This window comes from Nycticebus coucang, chromosome 7, assembly GCF_027406575.1.
Source record: "Nycticebus coucang isolate mNycCou1 chromosome 7, mNycCou1.pri, whole genome shotgun sequence".
Classification (NCBI taxonomy): domain Eukaryota; kingdom Metazoa; phylum Chordata; class Mammalia; order Primates; family Lorisidae; genus Nycticebus; species Nycticebus coucang.
In genome coordinates this window covers 128057075-128077028 of record NC_069786.1, presented here as the reverse complement: position 1 = coordinate 128077028, position 19954 = coordinate 128057075, and the positions used below count along the sequence as shown (strand labels likewise).

At 43.0% G+C, this 19954-nt stretch overlaps 1 protein-coding gene across 3 annotated transcripts in view; it reads right to left on the bottom strand.

Moving 5' to 3' along the window:
- ARMC9 (armadillo repeat containing 9) overlaps positions 1 to 19954 on the bottom strand; it is a 199553-nt gene that overhangs the window by 177634 nt on the left and 1965 nt on the right. For all 3 annotated transcript variants that reach the window (XM_053597121.1, XM_053597122.1, XM_053597123.1), the window contains exons 2-5: positions 14994 to 15081; positions 10968 to 11093; positions 5060 to 5230; positions 2576 to 2731 (exon numbers count right to left, since the gene is read on the bottom strand). In XM_053597121.1, the coding sequence (XP_053453096.1) occupies positions 2576 to 2731; positions 5060 to 5230; positions 10968 to 11093; positions 14994 to 15044 (504 nt within the window). In that variant the 5' untranslated portion in view covers positions 15045 to 15081. The remainder of the gene's footprint in view (positions 1 to 2575; positions 2732 to 5059; positions 5231 to 10967; positions 11094 to 14993; positions 15082 to 19954) is intronic.

Genomic DNA, 19954 nt, shown 5'->3' with positions numbered 1-19954 from the left:
CAGTAAGATCTACCCACAGTAGATAATCTAACAGGAGATCCCAGCATAAAATTGGGACCCCAAAGGGGTATACTACCAGTAAAAGGTCACAAATAAATAAAGCCACTATACAGAAAGGGGACAGCAAGGAAACCATAACATGAGGCGGAAGGAGGGGGAAACCTCATTTAACACTTCATAACCACACTTAGTCCCATGAAAGACCACAGTTGAAACTGACACTATCTGTGAGATCCCCAAAACCTCAGTAAATAATCTGAAATAGTCCTGAGTTGGTAATGAACCAGGTGACTGGGAAAGGCAAATGCACATCTTCTCTATGAGAATCAAACTGCACCCAGGTCTCAAAAAAATCTCAACTCCCAAGTAAAATGAACTTAACAGATTACCAAAAATGACCCAATAAATCTAAATAAAAAACAAAAGAACTTCTATATAAAAAAGAGTTAATTAAAAAAAAAAGAGCTAATAACTGAAATTACAAATTCAATGAAAAGATTCAAGAACAGACTAAATATCACTGAAGGGTGTGTTTGTGAACTGGGAGACAGATGTGAAGAAATCACCCAGAATACAGTGAGAGAGATTAAGAGATGGAAAGTATGAGACGTTAAGAGACATAAAGGGCACAACAATGTTACCACTACTCAACCGTACACTTAAGAATGGTCAATAACGGGCGGCGCCTGTGGCTCAGTGAGTAGGGCGCCGGCCCATATGCCGAGGGTGGCGGGTTTGGACCCAGCCCCAGCCAAACTGCAACAAAAAAATAGCCGGGCGTTGTGGTGCGCGCCTGTAGTCCCAGCTACTCGGGAGGCTGAGGCAGGAGAATCGCTTAAGCCCAGGAGTTGGAGGTTGCTGTGAGCTGTGTGATGCCACGGCACTCTACCTGAGGGCGGTACAGTGAGACTCTGTCTCTACAAAAAAAAAAAAAAAAAAAGAATGGTCAACAACAATTAAAAAAAAAGAATGGTCAACGATGAATCCCATGTTATGTATATTTTACCACAATTTAAAAAACAAACAAAAAGACAAGGCAAATGTAATTAGAAAGTCTAATATACATTTAATCATATATCCAGGGGATAATAAAGAGAATGGGGAAGAGGTAATATAAAGAGATACAAACTGAGAATTTTCTAGAGTTGTTGAAAGACTCAAAACTACACATCCAGGAAACCTAACAAATCTCAAGTAAAAATAAAAAACTACCCCTAGACACACTCGTACAATTATAAAATCCCAAAGGCTAGAGGAAAAATGATCTCCTACAAGGGAACAGCAATTAGACTGACAGCCAACTTCAAAATAGAAACAATGGGAGCTAGAAGACTATGCAATACAGCTGAGCTTTCTATCTTGAATATGCTAAAAGAAAATAATTATAAACATAATATTCTAAACCCTAAGAAAGCAACAAAGACACTCTCAGGCAAACAAGAACTGAAAGAAAAGCTCTTCAGCCACAAGAAACTTTAAAGGAATGTACTTAACACAGGCAAGAAAGCTGCCCCACATGGAACATCCTTAACACAAGAGGGAAAATGGTGAGCAAAAATACTGGTAAATATAAGGGAACATCAATATACAGTGATCACATAAAATAGTAAAAATTTCTAATTTGTGCAGTTAAAGTATATAACTAAAATACTTTACAACAATAGCACATAAATTGGGAAAATGAAGCTAATGCATTCCAAGTTCCTTGAGTGTTCTAGAAGGGAATAAAGATATTAATTTTAAACTTTATTATGTGTGCATACTAAAATATTTTTTATTTTTATTTTTTGCAGTTTTGGCCTGGGCTGGGTTTGAACCCGCCACCTCCGGCATATAGGGCCAGCACCCTACTCCTTTGAGCCACAGGTGCCGCCCTGCATACTAAAATATGATAAAAAGAAAAAAATAAGAAATCTCCATGAATACTGAAGGTCACTAAATTCCTTAAAGCAGCCTTGCCTGACCTTATTCCTGATTCTGAAAGCTCCACCCCTGAATCTAAGCTTTATCCACACTGCTATCCCACAACATTCACAAATAGAAATCCCCACTCTGAAAAAGTTATTAACTGTAAGTATAAAAATAAGCAAATTTTAGTGTTTTTCTTTTTTGAGACAGAGTCTCACTATGTTGCCCTCAACAGAGTGCTGTGGCGTCACAACTCACAGCAACCTCAAACTCTTGAGCTAAGCGATTCTCTTGCCTCAGCCTTCCAAGTAGCTGGGACTACAGGTGTCCATCACAATGCCTGGCTACTTTTTTTTGTTTGTTTTTTGTAGTTTTTGGCCAGGGCTGGGTTTGAATCCTCCACCTCCAGAATATGGGGCCGGCGCCCTACTCCATTGAGCCACAGGTGCCGCCTTGTTTATTTTTTTGTTGTCATTGTTGTTTAGCAGGCCCAAGCCAGATTCGAACCCACCAGCCCCGATCCATGTGGCCAGTGCTCTAACCGCTGAGATTCAGGTGCTAAGCCCAAATTTTAGTGTTTTAAAGCATGATTCAGAAACTAGTGTAAACAAGGTGACACCACAATGCTTCCCAGGATCTGAAACAAAATTCAAAGGCTGCCACTTACCTGAAAGAGTTCTTTAAATGAAGGGTGTACCATAGGGTTGGGAACAAAAGGAAGGGCATAGAAAGGAAGAAACTCGGTGGTCTGGCTCAGCGCTGCTCCTTTGGTCTCCAGGTAGGTTTTGAAGTAAGAAATCCTCTCCTCCAGCTCCTCTCTGTCCTAGAGGAAGGGAAAACCCCCAGACTACCTGTTCACCCGGCCCCACTCTGAGGCTCCCTGGGCCCCAGCCTTGTGGCTGGCACCCCCAACCTGTCCTGGCAAATGTGCTATCTCAGACATTCTACCATCACCTCACATTTCCCCCTTAATAAAACTTTCTCAGAACCATCAGAGAACTACCCTCACAGTTCACTATGCTGCATTTTTAATTTATTGTCACCATTTTCTCATATTATTAAAATTCTTCATAAACTTTTTTTTTTTTTTTGGAGACAGTTTTATTTTGTCGCCCTCAGTATTGTTGCGTCACAGCTCACAGCAACCTCAAACTCTTGGGCTTAAGTGATCCTCTCGCCTTAACCTCCCGAGTAGCTGGGACTATAGGTGCCTGCCACAACAACAGCCAGCTAGTTTTTCTATTTTTAGTAGAGATGGGGTCTTGCTCTTGCTCAGGCTGATCTCAAACTCCTGAGCTCAAGCCATCCAGCTGCCTCAGCCTCTCAGAGTGCTAGGATTAGAGGAATGAGCCACTGTGCCTCTAACTTGAAAAACATTTTTAATGACAGAACAAACCTCATCTTACTTATTATAATTTAGTTCTCCCATTATTAAACATACTCATCCACTTTTCAGCTATAAATGAGTGTCTACATTCCCATGATTCTGGCTGGAAAGGTTTCTAAAGGCGAACAGGTATGTCTTTACAGTGTTCTGGAGCAGAAGCTTCCAAATCACTCTTTCCTTTATCCCCTAAGGTCTGGCCTTCGTCTGCTTCTCTGTTTCTCATGCAATCCAAGCAAGTCAGTTCCCTCTTGGGATTTTTATCTCCTCTTGGGCCTCAGTGAGAAACCAGAGGAGCTGAGTTTAGTGCTTCCCTCCCAAGCACACCAGCTCCACAGGCCTCACACACAAGAATAAGCCTGCTCTGTACATGAACATGAGGCTCTCTTCTGACCACTGGACTTAAAAAATAGCTAATGTTTATTGATTTTCATCTTGTATTAAAATTGAAAAATTAAAAAACAGAGATATTAAAAATAAGAAATACATTCTGGGAGGCTAAGGCGGGTGGATTGCCTGAGCTCAGGTGTTTAAGACCAGCCTGAGCAAAAGGGAGACCCTGTCTCTAAAAATAGCAAGGCATTGTGGCAGGCACCCTTAGTCCCAGCTATTCGAGAAGGCTGGGGCAAGAGAATCACTTGAGCACAACAGTTTGTGGTTGCTGTTAGCTATGATGCCACAGTACTCTACTGAGAGGGTGACAAAGTGAGACGCTATCTCAAAAAAAAAAAAAAGAAGAAAGAAAGAAAGTAATGTAAACAGAAAATGAAAATCTTCCATGGCTCGGCACCTGTGGCTCAAGTGGCTAAGGCACCAGCCACATACACCTGAGCTGGCGGGTTCGAATCCAGCCTGGGCCTGCCAAACAACAATGACAGCTGCAAATAAAAAATAGCCAAGAGTTGGAAAGGGTGCCTGTAGTCCCAGCTACCTGGGAGGCAAAGGCAGGAGAATCATTTGAGCCCAGGAGTTAGAGGCTGCTGTGAACTGTGATGCCACGGCACTCTACCCAGGGCAACAGCTTGAGGCTCTGTCTTAAGAAAAAAAGAAAAGAAAATCTCCCTATCTTCTCTACATGAGAAATAACTTCCTAAAAATAGCCTTCCCAAGAACAGCTACCACAATAAAGTATCATGCTGCTCCCTCCAACATTGTCTCCTCCTTTTGGTGTCCCTGATATTCAGCAAGTTAACACTGTTAAACTGGACAACAGTTAATGCCCAGGGTCCTATGCCAGCCAGTCCCTACTCCTTTTCTGTTCTTCCCTCTGCACTCAAAAGCTCAGCCACAGTAGCAGCTAGAAATTTCAGCTCTGTCCTCTCCTACCATCTCCAGAGCTCCTGCCAAAGGGCTCCAGAAGCTAAATCCAATCCATAAAACTGAAATGGACTGTCCACAAATAGAAATCCTATTTTCCTACCACCCAAGTTTAAATTTATGCTCTAATATAGTGTCTAATATGTGGACAAATATGTGTTTTCTTGGACATATATGAATACATATTAAGTTCCCAAAATTTATTTTGATGAATTTCCAAAAATTTAAGGTATATAGGAAAACATGCAACTTTGATTACAGAAATTATTAAATCTCCATATAAATTAGAACATAAACTACTGGGAATAAGGTAGAAAATCATTCATCAAGATGCCTACACATTGCAGGCAAATGACAAAATAGTCACAAAACGAAATCTATACTCATTGCTAGCTAACTTTGTCTTTAAACACACTATTTAGACCAACCCAAATCACAAAGTAAACTTACCGGTCTCCCTACAGAATGTTTCAGAGGATAGATGGCAAAATGGATGTGAAGATAGAATTCCAACTTCTGGGCAAGGGCATCACCATTTCGGATGGAACTGGGAATGTGTTCTTCCCATAAATTGAAGAACACCTTCTGGTCTCCATTGTCAAATGCACAGACAAGATCCTTCTGTGAAGAAGACATTTGGAATGAACTCCTACTATAAAGGATGTTCATTCGTCCAAAATCCCAAATCCTCACAACCCACCCAACACCACAGATATACCATACTCTGCTTTTCAGAGGTAAGACGCAGAAAAATAGAGATCCCAGAGGGCTTCAAGCTCCTTAAGTTGAGATTTCCGCAGGCCAGCCCTGGTTTTCCATCTCTGTGTACCATCATAACTGAGCATTACAAAAACAGACAAAACATTTCAGATGGAAAGAACATTTGAAAGGGAAAGAATCACACCTAGGACAAAGACAGACTTAAAGCCAGAGAACTCACAGACACTAACGTTACCCTTTGGGCTTGCTGCCCCACAGCAGGCAACTGATAAAAACTGGCCAGAACAAGAACCCAGGCAAGCCTCGGCAGAACCACCCTCACACATATGGAAGCTTGCTGACAGCACCACTCCCACGTCCCCGAGTGCCAGCAGCACATACACAACGACCTGGACCGGGAGCCGGGCACTGTCACTTTCCGAATGTTGTTAAAAGGAAGTCTGAGATGGCATGTGGGAACCACTACAGACACCAGGGCACCATCAGGGGACCTTCTACGCCCACCTATTACAGCAACAGAGAAGCACAGGCTCGGTGTCCTTCCCACCACAGAGCTGCGTGAGTCTGTGTGGGACAGGGACAGTTTTATGACTTACATGCAGTAACTGAAACAGAATTTTGGAGAAAGGCAGATGGCAATTATCATGCCACTTGCCTCACAAGAAGAAAAGTAGCGGATCTGTCACAGATAACTGTTGCATAATTTTTTGGACTTAAGTATGAGGCAGAAGTGAAAGAACATCCTAACCGTCCAAAACAACTCGACTCCTACTGTTCACCTTTCTGTGTCAAATGCTCAAGATGTTCAGACTTACATTTTGTGCTCATATGCAAAAGCTTTTCTAAGACCAGATTTTCTGAGAATCACCAATTCCCCACCCAGCACCACTACTGTTTGGCCATTGTTTTAAAAGTATTATAAAATACTTTCAAAAATGGTTTAACACATACATTTCCTATATAATTATCATTTTTAGGTTATTTGTTTTGTTTACAATAGGGCTTTATTAACATTATAAAATGGAAATGACAAAAACAAATAATGTTGCAGTTTTTGGTTATACCTGTACTTAAGTCAGAGACATTCATTAATAAGTAATCTTCAAATGTGAATATTACAACAATTTTCACTATGACATGCAATCAAGAACAACTGTCTCTGAATACTGCCTTACAATGTATCAGCATACAGTTGAAGTAAACTCAAAAGTTTTCAAATGAATATCTACAGGCTCCTGAAAGCCAGCCTCTTCCTGTTCCTCTGCCTTAGAAATAGGTGAAGAACAGCCTGTTAGCAAATGTGGGTGGCAACTGCCAAAACCAAGCACGAGCAGCAAAACGCATCCACCTCTTGGAAGAGTTGGGGAGGACCCTACCAGAGGACCCACGCTGTCTTGTTAATGACTGACACAAAAGTAAGGGGACTCCTCCCAAGCGGCAGTGCTGCTGGAGGCTAGTTCACCTCCAAGCTCACCTCTGCCAAGCTTCCTAGCAAACCCTGCGAGCCACTCCTGAGGATACCTCTATCCTTGAGAGGCACAGTAACCAAGAGCTCTTTGACTGTGTGAATGAAGCAAGCACAGATTCCTGTGGTTTTTTAAGGTTCAGAATCAAGATATTTTCTTAATGTGCCTTGACAGAATCCTCAAGTCAAATGGCCCATCTACAGTTTGTTCTAAATTCTATATTTGAGGATATTTTCTATATTTGCTATGTCATTATAATCACATCTATCATCCGCCCTAACTTATGATTCATATTCTGTACTTGGAAATGGTCCCTACACTTAATACCCACACATAAAGCAATCCACTATTACAATCTATGTGATCACAGAACAACACATTAATAATCTTCTGTAAGCCACGATCACAGCCAGAATCACCAAGATGAGAAAATGTGCACGCCACCAACAGTAATTCATAAATGCACACTTGTATAGGAGGACTAGCTTGGGAAAACTCACCATTTGTTGAGTGTCACTGACAATTAGCATATTTTGCTGAACTACTGCTCTAGGTATTTTTATTTGGGAAATCTATCACAGTGGAGCACAGCTGTGAATTAGGTGACCAGCAAAGACATACTTGTGACAATCAGAGAGTTTAGAGATTTTTTTTCAACTTATGTAAAAATGAACCTGAAGACATCAGAGAAATGTAAATCAAAATCACAACAAGGTACCACTTCAAATCCATTAAAATAGCTCATATTTAACACACACACACACACACACACACACACACACAGAAAACAGTAAGTGTTGACGTGGATGCAGAGAAATAAACTTTATACACTACTGCTGGGAGTGTAAAAGAATACAACTGCTTTATAAAACAGTTTGGCAATTCCTCAAAAAATTAAAAACAGACCTACAATATGATCCAGCAATCCCACTTCTAAGTATATATCGACAAAAATCGAAAACAAGTCCTGAAGAGATACAGGCACACTCATGTTCATAGCAGCACTATTCACAACCAAGAGGTGGAAGCAACCAAGTGTCCTCTGACAGAGGAATGGATAAACAAACTGGTATATACATACACACCACGGAATGTCAGTCAACCTTTAAAAAAAGGAAATCTTGTAACATAAGTGAATTTTGAAGACAGTATACTGAATGAAATAAGCCAATCATAAAAAGACAAACAATCTACAATTATACTTATATGAAGTATCCAAAGTAGTCAAATTCACAGAAAGAGGAATGGTGGTTGCCAAGGGATAGGGAGAGAAGGAAAGAAGGAGTTGTTTAATGGGTATAAAGCTTCAGATCTGCAAGATGAGAAAGTTCTAGAGATCTGTTTTACAACAATGTAAACATACTTGTTACTGGACTATACACATACAAATAATTAAAATGGTAAATTTTATTTTATTTATTTTTTTTTTTTGTAGAGACAGAGTCTCACTTCATGGCCCTCGGTAGAGTGCCGTGGCATCACACAGCTCACAGCAACCTCCAATTCCTGGGCTTAAGCGATTCTCTTGCCTCAGCCTCCCGAGCAGCTGGGACTACAGGCGCCCGCCACAAAGCCCGGCTATTTTTTGGTTGCAGTTTGGCCGGGGCCGGGCTTGAACCCGCCACCCTCGGTATATGGGGCCGGTGCCCTACCGACTGAGCCACAGGCGCCGCCCAATTTTATTTTTTTTAACACAAGTTTTTAGAAGACCCAAAGTGATGTTTAAGTATTCTCAGACGCAGCTGGCTGAAATATAATGGCAAACCAGTTACAAAAAATGAAAAGCAGTCATCTTCAGAGGTTCAAGATTTGTAAAGAAGAGCCGGGCATGAAGGCTCACACCTGTAATCCTAGCACTCTGGGAGGCCGAGGTGGGTGGACTGCTTGAGGTCAGGAGTTGGAGACCAGCCTGAGCTACAGTCAGATCCCGTCTCTAAAAATAGCTGGGTATTGTGGCAAGCACCTGTAGGAGGCTGAGGCAAGAGGATCGCTTGAACCCAGGAGTTTGAGGTTGCTATGAGCTGTAATGCCACAGCACTCACCCCAAAGGTGACTAAGTAAGACTTTCAAAAAAAAAGAGGATTTGTACAGAAGCTTTAAGACACGGAGCTTATTTGCTTTGTCCTACATTGTTGCATAATCTGGTCATGTGTGAACTTTGCAAAAGATTCTGTTTTGCTAGTCAGGTATTGAGAACTTGCCATGTCCCTGATAAATCCTGGCTGCAGCAAAGAGATGCTGACATATCCCTCCCATGCCTATGGTAAAGGTGGTGGTTTGTCTTTATCCAGGGAACCAATGAAACCAGCTAGAGAATGAAGCTGATCTCCTGAAAACACACTTGACTCTAAGAATGTGTTTCCACCTCTAACAACGACCACATTCTTCTTTTATGTCTTGACTACCTTGCTCCAGGTTTGGAAGGTGCAGGGAGGCCTGGCTATTGCAGCACCCATAGAAGAGTCTGTGTCTGAAGTGGCAGAAGACTCCTTAACATTCAGGTGCCTGAGACCCAAAGGGCACCAGGCAGAGTCTCCCTTAAGCTCCATGGGCACTTCAACAGCACCTCTCTCAACGGTGAGCATACCAGTCCACTCGTGAGTCAGGATCTAGGAAAGACAGGCAGTGACCGCAGCCTGAATTCCAGCTACTCAAACCTCGAATTATTTTTGCAAGTAGGTACATTAAAATAAATAAATGTATTAAAACAATAAAATCATCTGAAAGTGAAATACGCTACCTCAAGAAATGGTAAGTTTTCCTATTGCTGGAAATATTCGAAGTGAACTGATCACTTACTTACCTGGACTATTTTTTTTTTTAGAGACAGTAGTAGAGTGCTGTGGCGTCACAACTCACAGCAACCTCCAACTCCTGGGTTTAGGTGATTCTCTTGCCTCAGCCTCCTGAGTACCTGGGACTACAGGTGCCCGCCACAATGCCTGGCTATTCTTTGTTGCAGTTTGGCCAGGGCCAGGTTCAAACCCACCACCCTTGGTATATGCGGCCGGCACCCTACCCACTGAGCCACAGGCGCTGCCCTTTACCTGGACTATTACAAATAGGATCAAGATACCAAATAATGGTTGAAATGAGAACTTTTAAGGTCCCTTCTAACCCTTAGAGTTGATAATTGCTGTGCCCTCTCAGCTCACTGGTATCCACAGAGCTGGTCAGGCCCTCCCTTGATAAAACATGACCTTGTCTATCTCATTCTTGTCCCCTGTCCTCTCTGACCTCCCCAAACTAGAATGCAAGCTCCATGCAAGCAGAGATTTTGTTTTGTTTGTTGATTGCTGTATCATTAGTGCCTAAAATTAATAAACTTTATTTATTTATTTATTTTGAGACAGAGTTTCCGTCACCCTTGGTAGAGTGCTATGGCATCATAGCTCACAGCAACCTCAAACTCTTGGGCTCCAGCGATTCTCTTGCCTCGGCCTCCCAAGTAGCTGGGACTACAGGCGCCTGCCACAATGGCCGGCTATTTTTATTTTTATTTAATTATTTATTTTGAGACAGAGTCTCACTATGTCACCCTCAGTAGAGTGCAGTGACATTATAGCTCACAGCAACCTCAAACTCTTGGGCTCAAGCAATCTCTTGCCTCAGTATCCCAAGTAGCTGGGACTACAGGCGACCAGATGTTTTTTTGGTGCAGTTGTTTAGCTGTTGTTTTTTTAGCTAGCCTGGGTGGGGTTTGAACCCACCACCCTTGGTTTATGCAGCTGGCGCTGTAACCACTGTGCTATGGGCACTGAGCCTCCACCTGGCTATTTTTAGAGACAAGGTCTCCCTCTGGCTCAGGCTGGTCTCGAACTCCTGAGCTCAGGCAATCCACCCGCCTCAGCCTTCCAGAGAGCTAGGATACAGGCATGTGCCACCACGCCCGGCCACTAAAATTAATAATCTTAAACTCCTCAGGAGAAGAGTCTCCTCTTTCCTTCCTTCCAAGAAATATACATGAAAGATCTTATACGGCCACACATTTCTTAGGTAAGGTACAGAGATTTAAAGATGACATTATTAATTCATCCATAAATACTTATGTGGCCTAAAGTAACTCTGAGCAGGTCCTCAGAAATAATTCCAGCATTCTCCAATGGACAAATTTTTTACAAATTAGGAATATCCTGATTACCTACAGGGCTAACAAATAAACAAAATGTTACCTGAATTATCAATGATTTAGAGTCCCGTAAAGATCCACCCACTGTTTTACATAATGGTTTTCCTTTTATTTTGCATTCTTTTGAAAACGTTTTCAAGGTATCTTCAAATTCAGCAAAATCTAAATACTGTAAAAAAAGAGAACATAATCAAATAACTCAATAACAAAAAACAAATAATCTCCATTTTTAAAATGGGCAAAGGAGCTGAATAGACATTGCTCAAAAGACATAAAAAAAGGCCAACAGTTATATGAAAAAGTGCTCAAATCAGTAGTCATCGGAGAAATGCAAATCAAACCACAATGAAATACCACCTGATAGCTGACAGAAGTACTATTATCAAAAAGATGAAAGGTAATAGTGTTGGCAAGGATGTGAAGAAAAGGGAACCCTCAAGCACTGCTGGTGAGAATTGGTACAGTTATGAGGGAAAACTATGAAGTTCTTCAAAAAAATAAAATAGAACTACCATGATCCAGCAATCTCACTTCTGGGGATATATAGAAAGAAAATAAATATTTCAAAGAGATAACTGCAACCCCATGTTCACTGCAGCATTATTCACAATAGCCAAGATATAGAATTAATCTAAACGTCCCCCCACAGATGAATGGATAAAGAAAATGCAGTATATAAAATAATGGAAGATTAGCCTTTAAAAAAAAGGAAACCCCAGCATTTGTGACAACATGGATGGAACTGGAGGACATACACTAAGTGAAAAGCCAAACACAGACAAATACCTCATGATCTAACTTATATGTGGAATCTAAAACAGCCTCAGGCTTGGCGCCCGTAGCACAGTGGTTATGTGCCACATACCGAAGTTGGCAGGTTTGAACCCAGCCCAGGCCAGCTAAAACAACAATGACAACTGCAACATAAAAATTAGCCGGGCTTTGGGACAGGCGCCTGTAGTTCCAGTTACTTGGGAGGCCGAGGCAAGAGAATCACTTAAGCCCAAGAGTTTGAGGTTGCTGTGAGCTCTGACATCACAGCACTCTACCAAGAGTGACATATTGAGACTCTGTCTCAAAAAAGAAAAACAAAAAAAATGTCAGCCTCATAGAAGCAGAGCATACAACGGTGGTTGCCAAGGGTTGGGCACTGGCGAAAATACGGAGATGTTGGTCAAAGGGTACAAAATTTCATTTAAGCAAGAAGAATAAGTTCTGGGGGATCTAATGTACGGCATGGTGACTGCAGTTGACCCTACCATACTGTATACTTGAAATTTGCTAAGAGTAGACTTTAAGTATTCTCATCACCAAAAAAAGAAGAAAACTATGTGAGGTGAAAGGTACATTAACTAGCTTAACTGTGTAATGTACTTTAATTTACAATATATACATATTTCAAAATATCAAGTTTCATTCCTTAAATATATGTATGTTTGTCAATTATACTTCAATAAAGCATAAACACCTAAAATTTATATATATTTCTGTTTTAACATCAACAAGTAACTATTTTTGAGTATTTGTACCAGCTCAATATTATCACCAATTTATAATGGGGTTAGTGAACTATCAGTGAACCGTCATCTTTGGGAGAAGTTAATTTGGGATCCACCTTAGAACTTATTTATCAATATACAGTCTAAAAGCCTAAGGGCTTATTTTCAGAAAATCAAGTTGTTGGCCGGACACGGGGGCTCACGCTTGTAATCCTAGCACTCTGGGAGGCTGAGGCAAGTGGGCTGCCTGGGCTCACAAGTTCCAGACCAGCCTGAGCAAGTGCAAGACCCTGTTTCTACTAAAAATGGAAGACTGGGTGGCTCCTGTGGCTCAAAGTAGGGCGCTGGCCCCATATGCTGGAGGTGTTCAAACACAAACTTGGCCAAAAAATGCAAAATATATATATATATAATAATAATGAAAAAATGAAAGACTGAGGCAAGAGGATCTCTTGAGCCCAAGAGTTTGAGGTTGCTGTGAGCTATGATACGATGGCATTTAAGGGCAATGAAGTGAGACTTTGTCTCATAAAAAAAAAAAAAAAAAAGAGGGCGGCGCCTGTGGCTCAGTCGGTAAGGCGCCGGCCCCATATACCGAGGGTGGCGGGTTCAAACCCGGCCCCGGCCCAACTGCAACCAAAAAATAGCCGGGCGTTGTGGCGGGCGCCTGTAGTCCCAGCTACTCGGGAGGCTGAGGCAAGAGAATCGCTTAAGCCCAGGAGTTGGAGGTTGCTGTGAGCTGTGTGAGGCCACGGCACTCTACCAAGGGCCATAAAGTGAGACTCTGTCTCTACAAAAAAAAAAAAAAAAAAGAAAGAAAATCAAGTTGTTTTTAGGAGGAAAATGTGAGCTACATAATTTACTATATAATAGAAACTCTGTAGGTTGACCATCCAAGGGAATGTAACAGACTAGTCAACATACAGAGGTCATCAACATAGAAACCAGGCCTACCATACTATATGTACATGTGGTGCATGTCCAGGCTATGAAAAGTAGGTCAATTCCAGGAGGTAATGTAGAGAGGTGGTCAACTATGGAGGTTCTACCCAAATTATTGGTAGAAAAATAGGTTGAGTGTGATGGCTCATGCCTATCTTTCAGAAGGCCAAGGTGGGATCACTTGAAGCCGGAAGTTTGAGACCAGCCTGACCAACACAGCAAGACCCCATCTATGAAAAATAAGTAAGAAAATGATATGTGCAACAGTCTGAAAAAGGCAAGAAGTGATCAGCAGGCCTAATAGCTTTGGATCTTGTAGGTCTCTCATAGGTTACTTGAAAGAAGGAATTGGAAATAAAGCCTGTTACTGAGAACAGGAGAAAAGGCTGGGCATGGGGGCTCATGCCTGTAATCCTAGCACTGTGCAAAGCCGAGGCAGATGGATTGCCTGAGCTCAGAAGTTCAAGACCAGCCTGAGCAAGACCGAGATCCCATCTCTACTAAAAATAGAAAAAACTTGCCACGCGTGGTGGTAGGCACCTGTAGTCTTAGCACTTGCGAGGGTAAGGCAAGAGGATCATTTGAGCCCAGGAGTTTGAGGTTACTATGATGCTATGGCACTCTACCCAGGGTGACAGAATGAGACTCTGTCTCAAAAACAAAAAAAAGAACAGAGTCATTAAAAGATGGGCAATGTTACCAGTGACCCACCTACACAGCACTACTGATTGCCACCCCATCTTGACACACATATTCTACTGTTGGCCTTCACTCTCCTCTGCCCTCCTCAGTTGTGGTCAATCACACCTTTCTGTTTCCACCGGCTCTAACTGTGGCTCTTTACCCAGCCAAGTCCACAACCCACTGCTGTGACAGCTTTAAGAATTTATTCACCACCATTGACACCAAATTCCAAAGTAAGTGCATTTCCAAGGCAAGTGCTGCATTCTTGCTTTACAGCTATGTCTCTCTTGAGACCTGACAGTTGAATCATACATTTAGCAGCAACAACTATTTCCTTAGCACCAAAAAACACAAAATGTGTGTGGGTCCTACTCTTCAAACCTGTCAGTATAAGAAAGCTGAATGTCCATTAATAAGCAATGGGTTAAATAAATTAGGATGCGCTACTCAGTGAGACACTCTATAGCACTCAGATGACTAGGGCAGATCATGGGAAGATGTTCATGCTCTATTATTGCTGAAAGGTAAAAGATAAGCTATGGAATTCTGTTATGGTATCATCCCGTTTTGTGAAATGAAATACAGGCATGTGAATATATTTTTACTATCCATAGAAAAAGTCTAGGAAGATAATATACTAAACCATTAACAATAGTCCCTACAGGAGTGGAGCTAGGAATCCTTTTTCTACTTCTGTATCTTAAATCTTCTACCATGAGCATGTTTATAATTTTCTTCAAAGGAAATTTTTTTGAAGTAGCTTTAAGAGTTTAGTTTAGCTATAAAAACAAAATATAAACATGGAAAATTCTATAATGGAAACGAAATAGCTCAAATATATAATGATAGGACACTACAAAGCACTAAAGAATTTGTTGCATTTTAAAATCCACACTTTCAAGATCTCTTTTTCTGTGACTTGTGTTTTTGTATAACATACCTACCTCTTTCACTAGTCCGAGTATTTCAGATTCGTGAGCCAGAATATCCCCCATGTTGAACTGTTACTGGTAATTCTCACAGGAAAAATGTCTACAAGGCAAACACACAAGACAAAAACTATCATTCCAACCACCTGTGAAGCCACAAAAGGGTGACTGTGGTAAAGAGAATAGGGGCCTCTAAAGATGTCCAGGCCCTTACCCCATACACAGCAAGGGGGAATTAAGGCTGCAGATGGGATGGAGGTTGCCAATCAGCTCACCTTTAAGCAGGGAGATGACCTGGATTATCCAATTGGGCTCAAAGCAATCACAGGGGGAAAGAGGAAGGCAGGAGGCTCAATGTCAGAGTGATGAGATGTAAGAAAGATTCACAACTGCAAGTGTTGAAGGTGAAGGAAGGGTCACAGTTCAAGTAGTGTAAGTGGCCCCTAGAAGCCAGGGAAGGCAAAGGAACAGATTGCCCCCCAGGGTGCCCAGAAATGATCAAGTCCTGTTGACACCTTGATTTTAGCCCAGTGAGACCCATTTCAGACTTCTGACCTCCAGAACTGCCAGAAAATAAATTTGTGTTGCTTAAAGCCACTAAGTTTATGGTAATTTGTTACAGCAGTACTAGGAAATATTATACAGTGACTAAAGTTAAAAGTAATTCTTTTGGCTGGGCGCTCACAGCAGTGGTTACAATGCCAGCCATGTACACTGAAGTTGGTGGGTTTGAACCCAGTGGGACCAGCTAAACAACAGTGACAACGGCAACAAAAAATAGCTGGGCATGGTGGTAGGCACCTCAGCTACTTGGGAGGCTGAGGCAAGAGAATTGCTTACGCCCAAGAATTTGAGGTTGCTGTGAGTTGTGATGCCATGGCCCGAGGGCAACATAGTGAAAAAAAAAAAAAAAAAAGTACATGCCTTGGGTTAAAAAAAAAAAAAAAAAAAAGGCTCTGCAGCTGTAGCTCAGCAGCTAGGGTGCCAGCCACATACACTGGAGCTGGCGGGTTTGAATCCAGCCCAGGCCTGCCAAACGACAACTACAACCAAAAAATAGCCAGGCATTGTAGCAGGTGCCTGTTATTCTTTCTAATCTTCCTGCCAGCTGTCCCCCAACAGACTCAAAGCAGACATTCCCTCCAGTCCAGCCCCCAGGTTCTCCCACTACTGGGTGCCCTGACTCCAAAGGATTAGAGAGACGGAGCACTGATACGTGTACTAACTATGCCATTCACTGGCACCTGATCTAGGGTAAATCACTAAAATCCAGAGACTTTTTTCATGTATAAAATAAAATAGTGTATTAGATCTCCTCCAATTCCAAGAATGTATGAATCTATAACCTTGTATTTTTCTGCCAGTGCATTTGATATTATTTGAACAGTCAGGAAGATAGAATTTGGTGGTTTTCCCCATTTGTTCTCTGTCTCACTGTCATTGTCTGTGGCTTCATATCTCTCCAAGGGACTGTGATCTGACCTACTCTCTCCTCTCTCTCTCCACTTCCATCCAAGTCACAGGGGTCCTCAAACTTTTTAAACAGGGGGTCAGTTCACTGTCCCTCAGACCGTTGGAGGGCCGGACTATAGTTTAAAAAAAAACTATGAACAAATTCCTATGCACACTGCACATATCTTATTTTGTTTTTTTGTTTTTTTGTGGTTTTTGGCCAGGGCTGGGTTTGAACCCGCCAGCCACCTCTGGCATATGGGACCGGCGCCCTACTCCTTGAGCCACAGGCACCACCCCCACATATCTTATTTTAAAGTAAAAAAACAAAACGGGAACAAATACAATCACACCACCTCATGTAGCCCGCGAGCTGTAGTTTGAGGACCCCTGGTTTTAACAGGTGATCTTTCCCTTCCTACCTGGGACCCTCCCATGGTTCCTCTACCCTCCAGGTGAGGCCAAACTTCACAGGACCAACTTCCAAAGTCAGACACAACTTGGCCTCTACACTATTCCATTTGATCTGTAGACTTGAGCCTCTCTAGCAGTTATTTTTATTTTATTATTATTCTTTTTTTTTGGAGACAGAGTCTTATTTTGTTACCCTCAGTAGAGTGCCATAGCGTCACAGCTCACAGCGACCTCAAACTCTTGGGCTCACGCGATTTTCCTGCCTCAGCCTTCCGAGTAGCTGGGACTACAGGCACCCACCACAACACCCGGCTATTTCTGAGACGGAGTCTCAATCTTACTCAGACAGGTCTTGAACAACCTGTGAGCTCAGGCAATCCACCTGCCTCAGCCTCCCAGAGTGGCAATCCACCCCCTCAGCCTCCCAGAGTGCCAGGATTACAGGCATGAGTCACCGTGCCTGGCATCCCTGGCAGTTCTGATGGACATCCACTGCGTACCTAAAGCACACGCCTGCCTTGAAGACTGCACTGCTGTTCCCTCTGCCTCAATACCTACAGATACCTACAAGTAATTCAGATCTCAACAGTCACCTCCTTGGAGAGATTTACCCTGACAGGTCAGCCTGTCATTTCCTATCCTTTTGTGCCATTTTATTGTTCTCAACAGAACTAACCACTACTTGACTAAAATATCCTTTCATAGTCCAGGAACTATGGATCATGCCTGTAACCCCAAAATTTAGGGAGGCCATGGCAAAAGGCTCACTTCAGCTCAGAAGTTCGAGACTGGTCTGGGCAACACAGTGAGATTCCGTGTCTACAGAATATTTTTTTTAATTACCTGGGCTAGGTTGGATGATGTGGCTCACACCTGTAATCCTTGCACTCTGGGAGGCTGAAGCAGGTTGTTCACCTGAGGTCATGAGTTTGAGACCAGTTTCAGTTGAGTGAAAAACTAGCTAGGTGCTGTGGTGAGTGACTGTAGTCTCACCTACTCAGGAGGGTAAGGCAAGAATATTGCTGGAGCCCAAGAATTTGAGGGTGCTGTAAACTAGGCTAAGTCCCCATGACACTCTAGCCTGGGGAACAGAGTGAGGCTCTGTCTTAAGAAAGAAAAAAAATGAAAAACAAAAAACAAAAAGACCCTGTCTTGGGGCAGCTCCTGTGGCCAAAGGAGTAGGGCGCTGGCCCCATATGCCAGAGGTGGCGGGTTCAAACCCAGTCCTGGCCAAAAACTGCAAAAAAAAAACCCATCTTTCATGAATGTATCTGCTTGCTGTCTGTCAGTCCCCACACAGGATGTGGATTCCACAAGGAGGACACTGTTCCCTTTGCATTCCCAGCTCAAAAACACTGAAGGAGTGGAAATAATTTCCAATACGAAGGAAATAACACAAGGAAAGGGACAAAGCCTGGAGAAGATGGGTACAGGGTTTATTTATGTGGTGGGAAAAGACCCCACTGGGAATGTGACATTTCAGCAAAGTCCGAGCACTTCTAAGAACTAAGGAAAGGACGCTGCTAATGCACAGGCCTCAGGCAGAAAAGCCTGGGTGCCAGGGTACTGCATGTAGCTAGAGATGAGTGAGGCAGACAGTGGCAAACAATGAGGGGCCAGGCCAGGTTAGGTGAGTCTTACAAAGCTGGTAAGTGGCCTGGACGAGAGGCAGAGTGCAGCAGAAGAGAGTACTGAGTAGGGGACTGACATGAGCTGCCGTCTACTTTTTAATGAGCACTGTGTCCACTGTGTAGAGGAGAGAGGGGGAAGAAGTGAAGGAAGATCCTTGGGGTCTGAGCAGTATGACATTTGCAGACATGGGAAAAACCTGAAAGACCAATTTAGAGGTAAAATAAGAGCTCTGTTTTGGCTGCAAATCTGAGATGCCTATTAAACACTCTGGTGGAGGTGTGGGAAAGGTGGTGGAGTTTCAGGGAGAAGCAGGAGCTAAAGACAAAAGGATGGCAGAAATATGGGTACCGGGCAAAGAAACAGACTTAGTGATGAAAAATGAAACAAGAAACAAAGTCATCAGTTGACAGAAGAAGCATGATGACAGTCCAAAGAGAAGGGAAGTTGGAAACCAAATTGCTATGGCAAACAACATGGCACAGTTTCTAGTATTAGAGTCCACTGAAGGTCTTAGGACTCGAATGGAACCAGTCTACAGTTTCACAGTTTTTTTCCAGCCACTTTCAGCTGTCTGAGTTAGGTTAACAAGCAGGAGGGCGTTCTGGAAAAGAAGGGAAAGGGAAAACAAGTAGAGCAGTGATGTGACAGTAACGCTGACCCACATTAGAAGGGGTGAGAGGCATGTAAGGGGGGTACAGCAGTGAAGAGGTGCTGGGATCAGAGACTGACAGGGAGGCACATTTAAGTCAGCTTGCCAAGATGGAAATGACAGGACAGAGAGGGGGAAGGATGCCTAAAGTCAAAATCTGGGAGGTGATAAATAAAAAGCTTATGACCATAGGAGTGGCTGGTTAAGGACAGAGGAAAGAGATGCCTAAAGGAGGGAGGATGAAGAAGTCAGAGTGGCCAAGATGTTGAAACCTCCAAAAGCAAAGGAGAAGAGGTGAAAAGGCAGACAGTGAGCCAGATGCCAACATCTCCAAGAGAAACTTGGAGACCTGCCTTGGTAGGTGGTTGACTCAGGGAGGGTTGGTGAGACATACAGCTCCTGCCAGGTACTTCAAAGCAGCCAGGGGATGGGAAGGAGAGAGCTGTGATCTGGAAGCAGCAAAGGAGAAGGGAGGACACCTGCCCACCCACCTCTGGGCCTGCCAGACACAGACGGAGAGAAGAAAGGCAGCAGCTGCTGTTTGAGGCCACATCTCTCTCCAATCTTATTCTGGACCTGCCCCTGCCCCTCTCCTTTGCTTCCCCACATTCAGCCCTGTCAGCAGTGAACTCCCTTGCCATTTCCCCACACAACATGCTCCTTCAAGAAGCTGAGCCTGCAGTTTGATGTGCCCCTCCTCCAGGAACACATAACTCACCACTCTAACCTAGGCCAGACTTGACTTCCTTCAAGACATCTCCCATGAACCACCCCTCCCTGACGCACCAGCCCAGCTGCCTGACGCCCCCACTTCTCGCCTGTGACCTGG